The sequence below is a fragment of the Octopus bimaculoides genome, chromosome 20, assembly GCF_046866305.1.
Source record: "Octopus bimaculoides isolate indiv1 chromosome 20, ASM4686630v1, whole genome shotgun sequence".
In the NCBI taxonomy this organism is placed as follows: Eukaryota; Metazoa; Mollusca; class Cephalopoda; order Octopoda; family Octopodidae; genus Octopus; species Octopus bimaculoides.
This window is the reverse complement of record NC_142947.1, coordinates 11,337,943-11,359,766: the sequence shown is the minus strand read 5'-3', so window position 1 is coordinate 11,359,766 and position 21,824 is coordinate 11,337,943. Positions and strand designations below refer to the sequence as shown.

The 21,824-nt window shown below is 38.6% G+C and overlaps 1 protein-coding gene across 1 annotated transcript in view; it reads right to left on the bottom strand.

Annotated features, from left to right (window-relative positions):
* Window positions 1-21,824, bottom strand: part of LOC106879805 (GDP-mannose 4,6 dehydratase) — a 55,174-nt gene that overhangs the window by 8,417 nt on the left and 24,933 nt on the right. Inside the window, exons 3-9 of the mRNA XM_089338021.1 lie at window positions 18,007-18,094; window positions 10,454-10,563; window positions 9,570-9,762; window positions 8,124-8,228; window positions 6,909-7,036; window positions 5,907-6,025; window positions 377-473 (exon numbers count right to left, since the gene is read on the bottom strand). Coding sequence (XP_089194147.1) covers window positions 377-473; window positions 5,907-6,025; window positions 6,909-7,036; window positions 8,124-8,228; window positions 9,570-9,762; window positions 10,454-10,563; window positions 18,007-18,094 — 840 coding nt within the window. The remainder of the gene's footprint in view (window positions 1-376; window positions 474-5,906; window positions 6,026-6,908; window positions 7,037-8,123; window positions 8,229-9,569; window positions 9,763-10,453; window positions 10,564-18,006; window positions 18,095-21,824) is intronic.

Below are 21,824 nucleotides of genomic sequence, written 5' to 3'. Positions count from 1 at the left end.
CATTTTGAGCGTGGCCGTTGCCAGTACTACCTGACTGGCCTTCGTGCCGGTGGCACGTAAAAGCACCCACTACACTCTCAGAGTGGTTGGCGTTAGGAAGGGCATCCAGCTGTAGAAACTCTGCCAAATCAGATTCGAGCCTGGTGTAGCCATCCTGTTTTCACCAGTCCTCAGTCAAATCGTCCAACCCATGCTTAGCATGGAAAGCGGACGTTAAACGATGATGATGATACAGACAGATACAAAGAAACGGACAAGTAGATACATACACAGACAGACAGACAAACACAAACATACATAACAAATACAGATTTATGCACAAACATACAGACAGATAGACAGACAGATAATTATATTATGAAAGGGCTAAACTTACCACTTCAGTTGGACGGTTATATTTAGGATTAATCTTAACACGAACTTTGCCAGTTTTCTTATCTTTACCCACTTCGTCAACACCTTTACCTTCCCACCTGAAAATGCACAGAGAGAGAGAGAGAGAAACACGTTTAAAGTACAATTTACAAACAGAAAATAAACTGTTGATGATAAAGATGGAATCAGCAACACACACGGCACTATTGTTCATTCTTCTCTTACTTACTTACTTACTTACTTACAGAAGCTCAGAGTGGAGAAGGCTTACCACACATCCATGAAATCATTTGAAAATAATTTTTTTTTTATAAATTGTGTGATTCATGGATATCATACATGCATGCATGCATGTATGTATGTATGCACACACATGAACACATATATATATTAGGCTTCTTTGTAGTTTCCATCTGCCATATTGATTCACAAAAATAAAGGGGTTTTTGTTAGCCAAGGGCTGTAGTAGAAGACACTTGCCCAAAGTGCTGCACAGAAAGCACTGAACCGAAAACCACATGGTCATGGGTACCGTGTGTGTGTGTGTGTGTGTGCACATGCATGCAAACATACACTCACATGGACAGATAGACAGACAGATAGATAGACAGACAGATAGATAGACAGACAGACACACAGACAAACAGACAGACAGACAGCTAGGCAAATAGATAGACAGATAGATAGACAGATAGACACACAGACAGACAGACAGACAGCTAGGCAAATAGATAGACAGATAGATAGACAGATACATACACACATAGACAGACAGCTAGACAGATACATACATACATACATACATAGATGGAGGGACGGAAAGACAGACAGACACATACATATGTAGACAGATAGATAGATAGATAGATAGATAGACAGATAGACAGAGATATGTAGATAGATATAGATAGATAGATAGACAGATAGATAGAAATGTTTATATACATCCACACTCCATTTACTAAACAATGTCTGTTCCACTACCTCCCACACTGCAGCCACCCCAACACCCTGTTTTCTTTAACAACTCCAAATTTCTTTATCTGATTCTTAAACTGATTCTTAAAGTTGTTTTTAAAGACATATGCAGGAGGAAGGGTTAGGATAAGATGCCGCCAACAACTATACCAAAGGTAGAATTCTGTAACCATTTTCTGGTAATTATCTAAATGTCTGCTATCAGAGAGATAGGGCAAACATGAAACACAGGATGATCCCAGAGGATTACATCAGCTGATAATCTGGGTAGAGATGTTGGTCTTGAAGGGTCACAGAGGGAATATTGACACCAGCCTCTGTTGGCTATAATGGATTATCATATTTAGGAATGCCACACACATACATGCGCACACACATACGTGTGTACATATATGCATCCATATAGTCTTACATGTACACATGTACTTTTACATGCATGCATATACATATATACATATATGCATCTACATATATGCATACATATATGTGCATGTACACATACACAGATGCATACATATATGTGCATATACATACATACATGTACACAAACACACATGTATGTACATACATACATGTACACGTACACACATGCATATATGGACACATACACACACACGAATATATGCACACATTAACACACATGTACATACATGTACACATGCACACATACATTATATACACATACATATATGTACACATACATGTACACATACACACACACGTACACACGTACATATATGTATATACATACATGTATATATATATATATATATATATATATGTACATGTACACACACACACATGTACATACATATAGCCACATACATATATACATACAAGTGCACATACACACATACATACAGATACATCTATAAGCATATACACAAGGACACACACACACACGTTTATTTATGTAATACACATTCAAAGATGTGCGTCGATGTTTCCTGAAATGAGTCAGTGTGTATGTGCCTATGTGAATCTGAGCATGTGTGTGTGTGGCATGAGAGGGAAAGAAAGAAAAAGCAAGAGAAAGAGAGAAAGAGAGTGTGTGTGTGTGTGTGTGTGAGCGCGCACATGTGTGTGTGTTCGTTTTTATGCATCTATGTTCAAATATGTATATGTTCACATTCGATTATGTATTTGTATGCATTGACATACATGAGTGTGTGCGTGTGTTTATATATATATATATATATATATATATATATATATATATATGTGTGTGTATGAGTACATGTGTATGTATACATGAGAATCAGTCTGTGTTTGTGTATAAGAATCAGTGTGTATAAAAATCAATGTGTCTGTGAGTGTGTATAAGAATTTGTATGCGTGTGTGTATAAGAATCAATGTGTACATATGCTTGTTTGTAGAAGAGTCAAGATGCATATGTGTGTGTGTGTGCGTGTGCTCCAGCCACATTATCGTTGTGAAAGGTGGGAAATCAGATTTAACTTCAAAAACATTTGAAAAATTCCCAACCTGCCCCGGAAAATTAATCATATTTTGTTAAACAACACGTAATTTGTGCTTGTTCCCTCGTGTGTACACGTGCTCACACCCACACTCAGACACATATATCCATACACGCATACATACCCACAAAATACACAAACTGTACAAAAGGATTGAGGTTATGAAAATAACAATAACATTTACAACAACAATAACAATAATAGTAATAGTATTAGAAGCAGTAATAATAGCAATAATAACACGAAGAATAACCACGACAAAAAGAACAACAATAAATAACAGAAGTAATAACATTTCTTAATTGGTTTACAAGATTACAGTTCCATATAAGAAACAAAGTACGTGTGTGTGCATAAGGGGGGGGGTGCATAAGGGTGTGTGTGTGTGTGTGTGTGTGTGTGTGTGTGTGTGTGTGTAATAAAACATAAAGACAGCTGTTCCACCTGTCAGTGATGAAGAAAGCAGATTGGACATTTTTTTTTTTTTCTTTTTCAGTTAAACATCTTCCATAGATTTTCCAAATAACACACAGACAGACAGCAACAAAAGGAGAGAGAGAGGGAGGGAGGGAAGGAGACAAACAGACAGGGACAGAGAGTGATAGAGAGAGAGAGAGAGGAAGCATGATGGACAGAGAGAGTGAGAGACCTTTCTTTAAACATAAGGAAAGGCAGACCAAAGATTTCCTTGGTGATATTTTCATGTAAAAAGATGACATTACATGGAATCTACTACATGATGATAAACCATGTTATAAAGACATCATGTTCTGCTCATAATGCATGTATCTATGTTTCTTATTTCTTTATTGGCCACAATGGGCTAAACATAGAGGGGGCAAATAAGGACAGACAAAGGGATTAAGTCGATTATATCGACCCCAGTGCGTAACTGGTACTTAATTTATCGACCCCGAAAGGATGAAAGGCAAAGTCGACCCCGGCGGAATTTGAACTCAGAACGTAATGGCAGACGAAAGAAAGAAAAGCAAAACAGCTTGCTTATTTTACTTATTAACCTCCATAAATTGAAAATTTATCAAAGGGAAGCGACCTCATGGAAAACACTTTAACATTGGGGGCAGATTAAAAATATAACAGGGAGTTAATAGTTGTAGTAACAACAACAACAACAACAACATCACTAAACTAGATTTTTGTGTTTACCTAACAAGCTAAATGCCTTCTCCAGTACAGAATTGTATTTTCAACCATTCCTACTTTTTTTTTTGAAGTTAAACAGTTCGACAGACACTTAAAGATTTCTATGTATTTTGTGGCATTTTTCTTTTTTTATTATTATCATTGTTGTTATTATTACTATCAAAGGATTATTACCATTGTTGTTACTATGACGAAGGTGGTGGATTGGCAAAAAGTCAGAGCATTGGATAAAACACCTTGCAGTATGTGTTCCAGGTTGGTACATTCTGAGTTCAAATCTTGCCACGGTCAACTTTGCCTTTTGTCCTTTCGGGGTCAATTAAATGAACTACTAAATCAACGATCCCATTCCCTACAAATTAAAAAAATTGCTTGCCTGGTGCCTCAATGAGAATCCATTATTAGTATCTGCAAGCTAGAATCGTTAACATGCCGGATGAAATGTCGCTAAGCATTTCATCCATCTTTACATTCTGAGTTCAAATTCTGCAGAGGTCAACTCTGCCTTTCATCCTTTTGGGGGTCTATGAATTAGATACCAATGAAACACTGGGGTCAATGTAATCAACTAGTTCCCTCCCCTAAAAAATTTCAGACCATCTGCCTTTAGTAGAAAGGATTATTATTATTATTATTATTATTATTATTAGAAGGTAGCGAGCTAGCAGAATCGTTAGCACGCTGTATGAAATGCTTAGCGGTATTTCGTCCATTGCTACGTTCTAAGTTCAAGTTCCGCCAAGGTCGACTTTGCCTTTCATCCTTTCAGGGTCGATAAATCAAGTACCAGTTGAACACTGGGGTCGACGTAATCAGCTCATCCCCCACCTCCCCCAAGCTGCCCTTGTGGGGGGGGAAAAAAATTGAAATTATTATTATTATTATTATTATTAAGGATGTTGAAATGATAGAAACAGTAAAAAGCTAGACTAAATGTTTTACTACAGTGGTTCCCAGACTTTTTCAGGCAGTCACCCCCTTGGCACCCTGGGGCCTCCACCCGCTCACCCACCCCACCAATCACCACCACAAGCACAGACCACTTTCTGCAGCAAATTCAAAAACAACAATATTTCACAAATAAAACTTCACCTAATAAACTCATTATTTTGTTGTTTTTACATCCATAGGCCCACTTTGGGCCACCCCATTATCCTCCCCACTTTTCTTCAATGCTCCACTGGATTTTTCCAGTATCTGGGCTAGGTTGGAGAGGGGGATCAGTACCACCTGCATGGAAAGCAGACGTTAAACAACGATGATGATGAAGGTATAAATAAAGGACATTACATATTTTTCCTTTATTAGAACAAATCTGCTTTACAGCTGTTTCCAGCAGTGGCGTATGGTGGTTGTTGTATTGGGTGTGGCAGCACACATAATGCCACCAAATTTCAAGCAAGGGTATAACAAAAGTTTTCCATTAAGATTTGGGATTAAATTAATGAGTAAGGTTAATATTTATAATGAATTTGCTAGTTTCAATGGGTGTGCAGTGCATACCTAGCACACCTGGAATATACACCTCACCTTTCCAGTAGTCGTTATAGGTATGTTATTGATAGGTTTACTCAATTGATCTATTGATCAGTTGAGAAAAATTGAACAACCTAAAAAAAAAATTAATGCTATTTTCATCAGAGAACCATTTATGGTTATAACAAAGCAGAACACACACACACACACACTCAATAGGGTTTGCATGCTTAAACATTTGTTTACAGAACTGCATGCCAACCACTACAAGAGAAACCAAAGATGGTAGCCAAAGAAATGAAAACACATACTGACAAAATAGATAAATAAATTCTGAAAAGAAAAATTAATTCCTTAAAACGAGACAGTCTGCTTCTTAGTTGCAAAAGTGTATTCTTAAACAGATTCTTTAAAAGTTCTAAAGTGATACTTACTGGATTTCAGTTCCAACAACATGGAATGCTTCCTCTAAGAATTCACGTACGCTGTGCGTCTCCCCTGTTGCAATGACAAAGTCTTCAGGTTCCTCTTGCTGAAGCATCATCCACATGGCCTTAAATGGTGGGAGAGAGAAAGGAGAGAAACATAATTACAGTTTAAAACACAAACAAATAAGCAAGACTTTATATAGTCACTCTCCTTGCTAGAACAAGCAGCCAGATGTCCTTCAAATCGCATATACTAACACCATCATCATTGTCTTTATCATTTCACATCTGTTTTCCCTGCTGGCAAGGGTTGGACGGTTTGACAGGAGCTAGCGAGGCCAGGAACTGCACCAGGTTCTACAGCCTGTTTTGGGTTGGTTTCTACAGCTAGACGCCCTTCCTAACGCCAACCACTTTACAGAGTGTACTGGATGCTTTATGTGGCACCAGCACTTTTTCATGCGACACCAGCATCAGTGCTTTCTATGTGACTCCAGCATGTGTGCTTTTTATGTGGCACCAGCACCAATGCTTCTTACATGGCACCAGTATTTTTCATGTGGCACCAGCATCAGTGTTTTGTATGCGGAACCAGTACTTTCTATGTGACACTAGCACCAGTGCTTTTCTACATGGCACCACCATCATCAAGAGTTTTACAAAATAATAGAATATATAAAAAGAGAGAAAGAAGAAGGGAGGGAGGGATGGAGGAAATCAATCAATCAACAATGGGACTGGCATATTATTTCTAGCCCTGAAAGGATGATAGGCAAAAATTGACCTTGGCGGGATTTGAACTCACAGCACGGAGAATTAAAACAATTGCTGTGAAGCAATTTATCTTGCATCTAACAGCTCTGTCAACTGATTACCAATCACAACATCGATGAACGAACAAATATTTATAAAAACAGAAAGTGTTCTGGAGAAGGACACTACATGAGAAATGTTCACACACACACACACGCACACACACACACACGAAATAGTGTACCACTCACTCACCTCCACATAATCTTTAGCATGGCCCCAATCACGTTTGGAGTCCAGGTTACCAAGTTCAACAAATTCCTGGTTCCCCTGGGTAATCTTAGCCACAGCACGAGTTATTTTGCGGGTTACAAAAGTTTCACCTGGAAAATTGGAAAACAAAACAAAAAGACATAAGAATCTGTAGGAAATAAGAATGCATGTGTATGCGCGTGTGTGTGTTTGTGTATGTGGTGTGTGTGTGTGTGTTTATGTGTATTTATGTGTTTGCATGTGTGTGTGTTTGAATGTGTTTATGTGTGTGGTGTGTGTTTGTGTGTGTTTATGTGTGTGGTGTATGTGTCTGTCTGAGTGCGTTTGTGTGTGTTTATGTGTGTGTGGTGTGTGCCTGTGTGTGTGGTGTGTGTCTGTGTGTGCGTTTTTGTGTGTTTATCTGTTTGTGTATGTGTATGTGTTTGTGTATGTCTTTTTATTTGTGTGTGTGTGTGTGTGTGTGTGTGTGTGTGTGTGTGTGTGTGTGTGTGTGTGTGTGTGTGTGTGTGTGTCTGCGTGTGTGTGGAAAGGCAAAACTTGTCAAGAACGCAAGTGGAGGTAACTCTCTCAAGGGACATAACTTTCCTTTATTTCCTTTTAGCAATTTCATTAGAGACTACTAAACGATAACAGACTGAGCAGTCGGTATAATGGACGGCAGGACAATAAGTGAAACTGGTATAAGAATAAAGACTATTTCACATTGTGTGTTTGTGTATTTGTACTCTTGTCTAGACATCATGTGATGATAGAAAACAAGCATCACTCTGTCTTCCATGGAAACCATGTCTGGCCATGGGGGAAATATCATGTCACCTGGAAACAGGTGAGTGTTGCCTTAGCAAATTCCATCTGACGCATGCAAGCATGGGAAAGTGGATGTAAGGTGACAACGATCATGATGACGATGAGGATGATGGAAATGAAGACAAAGATGATGATGGCGATGACGATGATGACGAAGACGATGATGACGAAGACGATGATGACGAAGACGATGATGACGAAGACGATGATAGCGAAGACGATGATGACGAAAATAATGATGACAATGATGATGACGAAGATGATGATGACGAAGACGATGATGACGAAAATGATGAAGATGATAATGAAGATGCTCTAACCAAGAATACAAATGATAATAAACAAAGAAAAAAACAATAATTGAAAAAGGAAAACTGAAAAATAACAAACCTCGTCTGGGACTCTCATGGTTGAACAATATACCATTGCATGCAAACATGTTGTACGCTTCCCGGTAGTTGACAACAATCCAATAGGCATAGAGCTTGGCAGCTCCTGTCAAATGAAGACCACCAAATAAATATTACACAAGATCAAAAAAAAAAAAAAAGGCATGGTTAAATTGTAAAGGATTACTTGAAGACTATCCCTTTAGTATTCTGTCAAATGTAATGCTTATTTAATCATATTGTTTTTGACTAATCATCTTTTATGTCATAATTTCAGGATTTTGGTGCTGTGATTATTTATTCTTAGAATGACATTATAGGGTGGGTGTGAGAGGCTGGATCTGGCCAGTTTGAACTTAAAACCTGAAAGACCTCAAGAAGGGACTACCCAGGCTGTCCTGGTTAACACCCACTACACAGGTCTATTCTCAGACCATCGTCCTTCATAAACCCTGCTAGTTCTTTATACAATGCGAGGGTTGACATTACACCCAGCATGATAGATAGAATAATAGCTGCTGTATGTTATATATTCATTGTTATCCAGCTTGTGCCAATATGGCAATAGCTGTTGTTTAGCACCAAGCCAGCTCTGACTGAGCAGACATGTTCGAAAGCTTTCAGTCACATTGGGATGTTCAAACATGTCTAATATACAAGATTTATGCGAGATTTAGGAAATGCTTAAATTATCATTTTACCAAATATAATAATAATAATAATAATAATAATAATAATAAATTATTGTATACAGTGCTCAGGTGCACTACAACTTGTCAAAAGTGCGTATAAAGCATATGCAGTATTGTACAAATGTCTGGAAAGTGAACAGTGTATGAGCCAGATACATGCTTGCATGTGTATGGCGGGGAGAAAATCAGGTGTAGTATTGGCAAAACTCAGGAAGCATGGAAGTTTTGAAGGATGCAATGCTCCGACAACTAACAACTGATGCTGGTAGTTTGTTCCATACTTCAGCAACTAGCGTGAAAAAGTGTTTTCCGAAAGTCATGGGAGGTGTGCTGTTTTCTGACTTTGTAAACATGTCCACAGGTGTTAGACAGGTGGAATTTGAAAAGGTGCTCAGAGTTGTTGTTAGTAAGATGGTTAATAATTTTATGGGTGTCTGCCAAGTCAGCTGCCAGACGTCGGAGTTTCAATGTATCCATACCCAGGGAAATAAGGCATTCAGAATATGGCAAATGCCTGATGGAGGGTCTTCTCTTGGTTGCATGTCACTGAACGGTTTCCAGACGATTAATATCCTGGGCAAGATAGGGGTTCCAGACCGGTGATGCAAATTCCAGGTGAAGCCACAATATAATAATTGTTTCTTGAATAAGCAAGAGACCAGAAATTTGTCAGGCAGGGTTTAGTTAATATTATCAACCCTAAGAGTTAAGTGAGAGGAACATGCAGAATGGAAAATCTAACAAGGTTTACATACCATAAGGTGAACGAGGGTAAAACGGTGTGGTCTCTTTCTGTGGAATCTCTTGTACTTTTCCATACAATTCACTGGTTGAAGCTTGGTAAAATTTCACTTTGTCACTTAGAGAACATGTACGGATTGCGTCAAGTAGTCGAAGGGTGCCAACAGCATCTACATTGGCTGTGTATTCACCAAGTTCAAAAGACACCTAAAATCATGAAATCAATTGCATTAAGGTACTTTTCAGAATTTTGAAAATACAAATAAATGCTCATCTCTCTCTCATACACACACACACACAATATATATATATATATATATATATATATATAACAGTAATAATATTTACCTTCACATGGCCACCAGACAACAAAGATTGCAGGGAAAGAGGATGACAGGTGGAATATGAGAGGTGGTGTATGTGTGTGTGTGTGTGTGCATGTGTGCACGTGTGTGTGTGTGTGCATGTGTGCACGTGTGTGTGTGCACATGTGTGTGTATGTGATCATCACTTAAAGTCCGTTTTCCATGCTGGCATAGCTTGGATGGTTTGGCCAGAGCTGGTATGGCCAGGGACCACACTAGGCTCCATTGTCTTTTTCTGGCAGAGCTTCTACAGCCGGATGCCCTTCCAAATGCCAACCACTCCACAGAGTGTTAACTGGATGCTTTTTCTTTATGAGGAAGAAACAGCAGCACCAATGCTTTTAACGTGGCACCAACACAATTGCTTTTTTTATGTGGCACCAGCACTAGCACCAATTCTGTTTTGGTGGACGATTTGTGTATAAAGGTGTCTGAATATGTTTGTGTATGTACCAAAGAGAGACAGAGAGAAATAAATGGTAAGAACCCCCCCCCACACCAAAAAAAAAAAATCAGCTTCGTCATCTTCTTACCTTCACATGACTCTGTGCAGCAAGGTTGTATATCTCAGTAGGTTGCACATCGCTCACAATCTTCACAAGGTTAGTGCTGTCAGTCATGTCTCCATAGTGGAGATGCATAGCTGCCGAAAGACCAAACATCACAATAAACAACAAAAATAACAACAACAACAAAAGCATCAGACAACAAAGTCCTCCGCTCCTCAGGCTTACCCAAGTTCCCTCATCTCTTCTACATTTATTACCCTTATTCACCTCCGGAGGCTCAAAAGTCATTTTGGAGGGTGCAGTGGGGCTGGGGCTAGGGCTGGCACAGGACCACCAACGATGGGAGGACTGGTGGACCACTTCAGCTCTATGCACGATGATGCCTCAGGGATCATTAACCTGAGATGACCCTGCCACCCCACCCCCACCAGCTCTGTCAAGCAAGAGTATGAGTGAGTGAGTGACTCAACTCTTATTTCTTTATTGACCACAAGGGGACAAACAAGGACAGACAAAGAGATTAAGGCGATTACATCGACCCCAGTGCATAACTGGTACTTAATTTATCAACCCCGAAAGGATGAAAGGCAAAGTCGACCTCTGCAGAATTTGAACTCAGAACGTTAAGACAGATGAAATACCGCTAAGCATTTCGCCCAGCGTCCTAATGTTTCTTAATTCTTTATTGCCCACAAGGGGTTAAACATAGAGGGGACAAATAAGGACAGACAAAGGGATTAAGTCGATTACATCGACCCCAGTGCACAACTGGTATTTAATTTATCGACCCCGAATGGATGAAAGGCAAAGTCGACCTCGGCGGAATTTGAACTCAGAACGTAACAGCAGATGAAATACCACTAAGCATTTCGCCCGGCGTGCTAACGTTTCCGCCAAATCGCTCGACTCTTATGATTGATTCACACCACCCTGTTGACAACTGCTAGAAATAGCAGCCAAAATCTTTGGAGGTGAGATACATTGAATGCACTTGAAAAAACCTATGGAAAAACATTATTTCACACCGAGGTTACAAACAAGTCTTTTACGAAATATTTACCATATTTTTAAAGTTATTTCACTTTAAAATATTTTTCAAATATGCCAAAAAAATTTTTGTAATGGTATTCACTTGAAAATAATTTTTAAAAAAATATTAAAATATTGTCTGTTTAAAGAAAGCTAAAATATAAATACTTACTATACAAACAACTTACATTTTTGAAATCACATTCACTTAAAAATATTTCTAAATAATTAAAATATTGTGTTTAACAAGAGCGAATATAGAAACATTTACTGTAAAAAAAAAAACAAAAAAAAAAACGTATTTTTCGTTGTCAATTCACTGTGTCTAATCAAAAGATAACAGCTACTTCCCTTCCAGGATTAAGTTAATCTCGGAGACTTTTCCCATTATGCTCCATTTTGGGTATCTATACCCCGAAAACTCCTAATATCTCAACAACCACTTATCCAATTTACACAAAATTTGTTTCATTCCATTCATATTTACATTTCAGGGGAAACTTAATTCATAGTATCTTCCAGTCATGTGCTAGTTTGGCTGAGTAACATTGCAAGCAAGCAAGATTCAATCTGAATTATAATGTAATATAGATATATATGTGATCATGGACTCTCCCATCAAAGACAACATATGGGCATTCAGCTTTTGCCAAACGACCTGCACAAATGATTTATTTATAGTGATCAAATGCATGTGCCATACATTAGATCACCAACTTCCATCAAATCAATGTTACCTGAACAGGTGCACTGTGTACCACATCTCAGGTGTCAAAGTGATGGCTAAGCAACATGAGATGAAGTTTTTTGCTGAAGAACACAATGCACCACCCAGTCTAGGAATTGAAACTATGATCCCCCGTTCGTGAGTGCAATGCCCTAACCACTATATATGTATGCGTGCATGTGTGCATGCATGGATGCATTTGTGTGTGCATGTGTGCAAGTGCATGCATGTGTGTTTGTGTATGTTGTGTGCGTGCGCACATGTGTGTGTATGCTGTGCGTGGGTGCATGTACCCTTGTCATAACATTACACAATGGCTATAGAACATCCCTGTCACACAAGCTATGTTGTTTCCTTTTAGTCTTCAATGATAAAACACGTTTGGCCAAGGGTAAATATCAGCTTGTTTGGCAATCGGTAAGGGTTGATGACAGGAAAAGTATCTGGCTGCAGAAAATCTGCCTCAGCAAATTCCAGTCAGTCCATGCAGCCATGGAAAAATGTATCTAGGACTGCATTATGCACATAAAATCCATCTGTCTCATTCAAGCATGGAAACATGGATGCAAAACAATAAAACACACACACACACACACACACACACACACAGCATTGTCACCATTTAATGCCCACTTTTCCATGGTTGCATGGATTTGACAGAATCTGATGAGGCAGATGCTGGATGCCCTTTCTGTCACCAGCCTTTATCTGTTTCCAAGCAACGTAATATTTTCCCAAGGCCCAACACATTTTCAACAGAACACTAGAAATGAACAACCCCACTTGTATAACAATGACACTTGTTTACAACCATCGCATAGTGTCTAAACATGGAATACACACACATGCATGCGTATGCATGCTCACACACACACACAGATATGCGATGCAATGGGCTTCTTTCAGTTTCCATCTACCAAATCCATTCGCAAGGCTTGGCTATTGTAATCAAAATAAACTGACACAAAACCTGTTGCAATTACTACAAAGATCAAAAGAAAAGTCCAGAGACATGGTAGGCATATGAGGATGGCAGTGCGTGGCAGTGGTGGTGGTCGTGGAAGCATATGCTGAAGCTGGGGGAGAGGTACCTGCATGTTAAGCTTGGTTAATGTATACATATGCAAAAACATATACATATATTATATGCACACACAAATGTTTAAAATAAAAAATTAGAATGAAGTTGCTGCGAGGTGCACACACACGCATGCATGCACATACATACACACACACATATATCACATAAATACATATGCAGATGCTCTTCTCTCTCTCTTTCTCACACACACACACACACACGTGCATGTGAACAGAACTTCAGAAAGAGAACGTCTGTACATTCTATTCACTATAACCAAGCATCGTCCCCAACGCAAAACAAAAAAAACAAAACAGTTAAAAATAAGTAATATGTCCAGAAGCAGCCAGTTAGTCCAACACAATATCGCCTGATAATGAGTTAATATGTAATTAACCCAGTAGACTGAAACAGATACCAAACAAATTGTCATTTTCCCACCAAAAAAAAATTAACTTCATCATCAGAGATGAATACTGCTTCAGTATCCCAATCAGTGCTTATATTTCTATCAACTTGCTCACCAGTCATCATCAGATGCCTTATTCCAGGAAGTGCATATAGTACTTGATAGGATCTGACCAATCCAATACCTAATATCCAGGGCTTCATTGCTGCTGAAGGAGGAACACCTCCCTGGATCCCCTCCACCACCATCTGTCTCTGGCCATGGAGGTTCCAAATAGCAGGTGAGATCGTCTCACCATCCTGCCATCGGTTGACCTCTCGATGTTGTCCATTTTCTTGACATCCATTTTGTCACCCCGATTGTCCATCTGTTGTCTTTCAGCCACTCGATGTGGCCAGCCCAACTATAAATCTTCTCTTTGGTGGTTTTTATAACCTCATTGACTTTCATGTGCTTTCAGACCAGCAACTTTTATTTCTAAGCCATAAGATGGTAATAACATTTTCTTTACCTTTTTATTTATTCACAAGCCTGTAGGCTTGTGTGAAAATGTTAGTATCCTCAAGAAATAATACATTTTAATTCGAAGCCAATCTGGTACCATGTACAAATCCAGGAATAAGACATTTGACAATTGGAGATCAGGCCAAAATGATACAAGTTTCTGGATGAAAAATACTGAAAAATGTTTCAGCTTTAAAATTTATAATTTAATTACAATGATGATGATGATGATGATAATGAATTAACAATAATTTATCCCAGACATTTAACCAGCTGATGGAGAAATGAAATTATGAGATGAAGACTAAACATCGTAGCACAAAGTTGTTAATGTAAAGAGGAGTTCTCTCAAAATTACATCAGTTTAATGTCATCTAACAAGTGTTAACTCCTAATGTCTTATGTCAGGTAGCGATTGTCAAGCTTCGTCATCAACATCACTGTTTAAAGTCTGTGTTCTATGCTGTCATGGGTTGGAGGATTCAAAAGAATCAGATTAGGCTGAGGGCTGTGTTGGTTTCCATCGTCTGCTTTAATAAGAGTTTCTATGGTTGGATGCCCCTCCTTAACGTCAGTCACATTACAGAGTGTAGTGGGTGCTTTTTTTCATAACACACAAGACAAGACCCCCTCTTCACAGAGTTGAGGGCAGTATTGACATTGCGCCACAAGTAGAGAGGTTAAAGGGGGACAGGAAAATTTATCTTATTGCAGAGGAGGTACCTGGGTACGCTCACCAAGAAAGAAGGGAGAAAGGACAGTGGAGATAATGTATCAGGGTATATCTTCACTATACCAAGAAGCTGCAGAGAGGGAGCAAATAAGAAGGGAGTTGTGGTGGCAGAGCAGGGGACACATATCAATATTCACATCTCATTTATTGAATGTAGGTTGTCAGGCATGAGTTACTGATCAACTTTGTTAAGAGTAACTCTGTCAAGTGTAACTTATCAGAAAGGGAGGATCAGTCATGGAATATTTTCTATCCAGCAGCTATATTCAGGTTTCATCTTCCGAGTGTCTTCTGTCAAGCAATTTGTTTTAGAATTCTTTCTGTCGAGTGTCTTCAGTGGAATGTTGACAATTAAGAGCCTTCTGAGAAAAACTTATTGTCCATAGCTTCTTCTGAGAATCAGCTTTTGGGCAACTTCCGCTGAGTAACAAGTGTCAATGAGTCTGTTATGAAAATGATGACCTTTGCCAGTAATACCATTGTTTTCGTTTTGAAAGCAATACCTACCTGCATTTTTGGAGGCTTCAAAAGAGGAAAAAAACAAAATTGCTTACTTTAAAACAAAATATATCCAAACAGATACACAATTTCAACTAAATTCACACACAAATATAAACAGATATATATAACCCATGCTAGCATGGAAGGCGGACGTTAAACAATGATGATATACATACACATACATATATATATATATATATATAGGTTCAAAAAAAAGGAAAAAGACAAAAGAACAACAAAAACAACAACGTGAGGATGTGATACAGATTGTGTTATTAGTCTGTCGATTTAAAAATAAATTATATTTTTAAATTGACAGACTACGCTGATGATCCTGCAGGTATTTACTTATGTAAATTTTAACAGGTGAAACCATGGTACGTAGGTTAATCGTTTTCTTTTTTTGTTTTTTATTTAGTATTTTTTCATTTGTCTTCCCCCCTTTAAAGTCTGTTGTGTCGCTAATTTTTTACTGAGAACATATTTTCGTGGTTAGATGATTCGGCATCTATTTCTAGCATATAGGAGTCCTCTTATTTTTGTATGTAATATAATTTTAATCTTCGGATTTTTTTTTAATATGCTAGACCACTGGTTTTAATTGATTAATATCAATTTCTACCCTTATTAATAAACTATATATATATATATATATATATATATATATATATATATTCCTGATGCTTTATTGATCTCTTTTGCCAAGCTGCTAAGTTACGGGCACGTAAGCACACCAACATCGGTTGTCAAGTGGTGGTGGTGGTAGTGGTGGGAGGCAGACACAAAGAGAGAGACAGACACAAAGAGAGAGACAGAGAGACATACACACAATAAGTATGTTTGTGTTACACGAACACGTACGCAATTATAAACTTGGATATGTTGCACACACACACACACACACACACACACACACACACACACGTGTGTGTGTGTGAATCAAAATATGGACAAGAAATTGCGAGTTCCGAACAATGTGACTAAGGAACGTTGCCTCTTCAATAAAAGTTAGCGCCCCCCACTCTCTCTGTATAAACATCAGGTCACAGTTGCGAATCAGCCGATTGCAAAAAAAAAAAACAATCATTAGTTATTTCCCTTATGTTGGTTTAATTCTCCAAGAGTTATTTCCCTTTGACTATAGTAAACGTGTTGCTTTGAGTGCCAATTGAGGATAAGAAAGAAAAATTGGAAGAAAGGAAATTATCATTGATAATATTGAATTGATTATTTCAGATATGTAATATCGTATAAATGATTTACATATTTAGAAATGATATTACACTTTTCAAGCACACCCACATTAGAAAAGATGGATATAAATTCATGTATATATACATACATACACATATATATATATATTTACTGAGAACATATTTTTTCGTGGTTAGATGATTCGGCATCTATTTCTAGCATATAGGAGTCCACTTTTGCTGGTCATTCCTCTTATTTTTGTATATATATATATATATATATATATATAAATATATAAAAGACAATAAGTACTGGAGTTGATTTATTTAACTGAAAAATTTTCAAACTGGACATATATAGGGAGAGAGAAACAAAAGCTATGTGGTAAGATGCTTGCTTCCTAACCGCATGGTTCTGGGTTCAGTCCCACTGCGTGGCACCTTGGGCAAGTGTCCTCTAATATAGTATTGGGCCGACCAAGATCTCGTGAGTGGATTTGGTAGACAGAAACTGAAAGAAGCCCATTATAATAAATATATGTGCATGTTTGCCCTCCACCTCCTGATAACCGGTGTTGGTTTGTTTACAATCCTGTAACTTAGCAGTTCGATAAAAGGAGACCAGAAGAATAAGTACCAGATTTCAAAAGAAACAAAAAAAAGAAAAAAGCACTAGGGAAGATTTGTTTGACTACAGTCTTATGAAACAAGTAAGAAAAATACTAAAAGATACATATATATATATATGCTAACTACCTACGGACAATAGTCAGTTTGCAAGCATCCTCCATAACTTTCTACTACAGAATGTTAGGGTTAGAGTTCAAGCAGTAGCTTAAGATACCATCAAAGAATTCCTTGTGTTTGCAGAATAAATAGATTTGTTGGCAAAAACGTGTAGAGTCTAACATTTATTTTGGTTCATAAAATATGTTCTGAATGAAAATATAGTTATATAAATTTACAGTTATCTTTCACACACGCACATGCACATATACATACATATTGGGTTGGTGCATGATTATTGTGGCTTATTTTTCAACAAATTATATTCAGCAAAAACAATAACAATATTTAACAAAAACATCTTTAAATGATGGTTTTAACCGTCTGCCAAGCAAATGGGAAGCAGTAATTGAAGTAGATGGTGAATATTCTCCAGAATAATCATTTAAAGATGTTTTGGCTACATGTTGTTATTGTTTTTGTTGAATAAAATTTGTTGCAAAAAAAAAGCCACAATAATTATGCACCAGCCCAATATGTGCGTGTGTGTGTGTCTGTGTGTGTAAGATTAAAGTCGATTATGAATTAAAAGCAGCACTGATCATGTAAACATTATCAATCACACACAACCCTCATATAACTGAAAAGCTAATAGAGATTAAAGGGTTTCTCACATCCTTCACGGTGGGTCTTCGGATCAGCATACAAATGTTCGATCCTGTGGGTATTAAAAGTGCTGGCCCGTCGTATGATTCCATGGACCTGAAATACAAAACATACAGTGATACAGGATTCACAGAACAGGTTCCGGATATAAACAAAATACATCAATAAGACATGGGCCTCCTACATAACATACTTTCACCAATTTAAATGTCATAGGTATATTCTAAGTAATTCTAACAAGGGGAGTGGGGAACGAGGAACAGCAGGGAAAGAAGAGAGCAGGTGGAGAGTGTTTCATTGTTATATTCATTTATGGTTTTTACCACCAAATAAATAGTCTTCTCTTGTTGGAAGCAGTATCCAAGTGTAGAAAATCTACCTCAATGATTCTCATCTGAATAGATTGCTGTTTGAATCTGTCATGTAAGAGAAGGTGTCTAAACACATCACTGGGAATGGTGAGGATTAAATGCCTTCTTCTAATAAGTGACAAATGATATCGACATAGCTGCAGCTTCAGGTGTGGCTGGGTAGTAAGAAGTTTGCTTTTCAACCCCATAGTTCCAGGTTCAGTTGGAGCCTAAGCAACACGAAGAATAAGAAATTAATGGGAGAAGGGCGATATTCAACCGATATCCAGAACCTTGCCTCTCGTTATAAATGGACACTGAACTTGGACAAGTGTCTTCTAAAATAGTCTTGGACCAAGAGTGGATTTGGTAGACAGAAACTGAGAGAAGCCCCGTCGTATATATGTGTGTGTGTGTGTATATGGTTGTGTGTCTGTGTTTGTCCCCCCCACCCCAACATCGCTTGACAACCGATGCTGGTGTGTTTACGTCTCCGTAACATAGCGGTTCGGCAAAAGACCCCTGATAGAATAAGTACTAAGCTTACAAAGAATAAGTCCTGGGGGTCGATTTGCTCGACCAAAAGGCGGTGCTCCAGCATGGCCACAGTCGAATGACTGAAACAAGTAAAGAGAGTAAAGAGTAAATAAACATAGTTTAGGTTATAAGGGGTGAAACCATCCCTTCTTGAATTTTACACATCCTCTAATTGTGTGTGGGGGGGGTCCATGTGTGTGTGTACCTTTGTTGTATTTCTTTACGTAACGTGTCCCCAGATTTTGCTTGGCATGCTACCGATTCTGCCAGCTCACCATCTTTATTCTCGAAGTAATAATGGTTTCAAATTCTAGCGCAAGGCCAACAAGTTCAGAAGAAGGGGCAAGTCGATTACATCAACCCCAGTGCTCAACTGGTACTTATTTCATCGACCCCGAATGGGTGAACGGGCAAAGTCAACCTCAGCAGAATTTGAACTCAGAACGTAGCAGCGGACGAAATACCACTAAGTATTTCACCCAGCTTGCAAACGATTCTACCAGCTCGCTGCCCTAATCCCCTTAGAAACATTAACATTGTTTCCAGTCAAAAGAAACCTTTATTTTCATTGTTACAATTGTGGTTGTCTGTTATTGTCGTGGCATGATACAGCAATAAGAACCGAGTAATTATTCTGGTTTCTTCTTTCTGGTTTCTTCTTCTTTCTTCCTTCTTTCCTTTCTTTCCCTCTTCCTTCCGCTTTCATCTTTTCTTATCATTTGTCTTGTCAATCTGCATATCCCTGCTTCTACATCTCTAGAGCCCCTTTTCTTTTCCTTTCCCATTCATTGCACCATAAGTCCCTCCACCCGAAACTCACACTCACTTCCCTATAAACTCATACAAAAAGCTTCCCACAGTTACAGTCGAAGCTAATCAGAGGAAGACAATGTAATTTTATCATTGATAAACTCCTTATTCATGTGTGCATACATGTAGCTTGTAAGGTGCAGCAGCAGTGTATTAAATAACACATACACACACACACACACACACACACACATATATATACACACACACACACACACACACACACATATATATACACACACACACACACATATATATATACACACACACGCACATGTATATATATATATAGAGAGACACACACATACATACATATACTCTTTTATTTGTTTCAGTCATTTGACTGCAGCCATGCTGGAGCACTGCCTTTTAACCAAACAAATTGACCCAAGGACTTATTCTTTGTAAGCCTAGTACTTATTCTATCAGTCTCTTTTGCCAAACCGCTAAGTTACGGGGGACGTAAACACACCAGCATCGGCTGTCGCGTGATGGCAAGGGGACAAACACAGACACACAAACATACACACACATATATATATATATATATATATATACATACATACGATGGGCTTCTTTCAGTTTCCGTCTACCAAATCCACTCACAAGGCTCTAGTCGGCCTGAGGTTATAGCAGAAGACACTTGCCCAAGATGCCATGCAGTGGGACTGAACCCAGAGCCATGTGGTTGGTAAGCAAACGACTTGGTTTCATTTCATTGGCCATGACGGCCTTACACAGAAAAAAAAGAAGCAATGCAGGCTGGACAATTACATTAATGGAATGAAAATGAAAAATTTAGAATGATATATGTGTATGAATATGTAAGCGAGTATGCATGTTTGTAAGTATATATGTACATATATATGTGCACTTGCATGCATATGTATGTATGTATGTATGTATGTATGTCAGGTCACTTGTGAGGTTCCTCATGTGAACTACAGGCAGCATGGGAACCAGTGCAACCTGTTGCATGATTAGGTTGTTAGCAACTAGCTGGCACCCCCACCAGGCTAAGCCTGATGAGGAATGAGGAAAATCACCAAAAACAAGTCAAAAGGACAGGTGAACCCAGTATAGGTTCAACAACTATCAAGTAGTAGCATGAGTGGGGGGGGGGGGTCTCAGAAATTCTAGGTTAGTGCCTAGCATTCTAGAAGACCACTGAGAGTGAGGATCTCTTCAGCTTTTGTTAAAGCAGGTCTCTGGGTAGTCACTTTGATATAAATCCGGTTGTGTACATTTGAGAGCTTTTGCTTGTGATCATAGCACTCCCACATTCCTGAGCCCATGACCCATATCAGCACCAGATATTTTATTCTGGCTTACCTCTGAATCATGGTCAAAAGGGTGGAGAGGGTCTATGACGTGTTGTGCACACAAGTATTGCTTTGTCTATGATAAGTCATACTTGTCTACAAGTTGACAGTCATCATGTATGTATGTATGTATGTTGGAAGCGCAATAGCCCAGTGGTTAGGGCAGTGGACTCGCATTCATAGGATCACGGTTTCAATTCCCAGACCGGGCGTTGTGAGTGTTTATTGAGCGAAAACACCTAAAGCTCCACGAGGCTCTGGCAGAGGGTGGTGGCAAACCCTGGTGTACTCTTTCACCACAACTTTCTCTCACTCTTTCTTCCTGTTTCTGTTGTACCTGTGTTTCAAAGTGCCAGCCTCGTCACACTCTGTGTCATGCTGGATCTCCCCCAAGAACTACGTTAAGGGTAGACGTGTCTGTGGAGTGCTCAGCCACTTGCACGTTAATTTCACGAGCAGGCTGTTCCGTTGATCGGATCAACTGGAACCCTTGTCGTCATAACCGATGGAGTGCCGTAATAATAATCTTTTCTACACTAGGCACAAGGCCTGAAATTTTGAGGGAGGTGGGGGCAGTCGATTAGATCAACCCCAGTATGTAACTAGTACTTGATTTATCAACCCTGAAAGGATGAAAGGCAAAGTCGACCTCAGCAGAATTTGAACTCAGAACATAAAGACAGACGAAATACCGCTAAGCATTTCGCTCGGCATGCTAACGTTTCTGCCAGCTCGCTGTCTTAGTGTCATAATAATAATAATAATAATAATAATATAATGTATGTATATATGTATGTATCTGTGTGT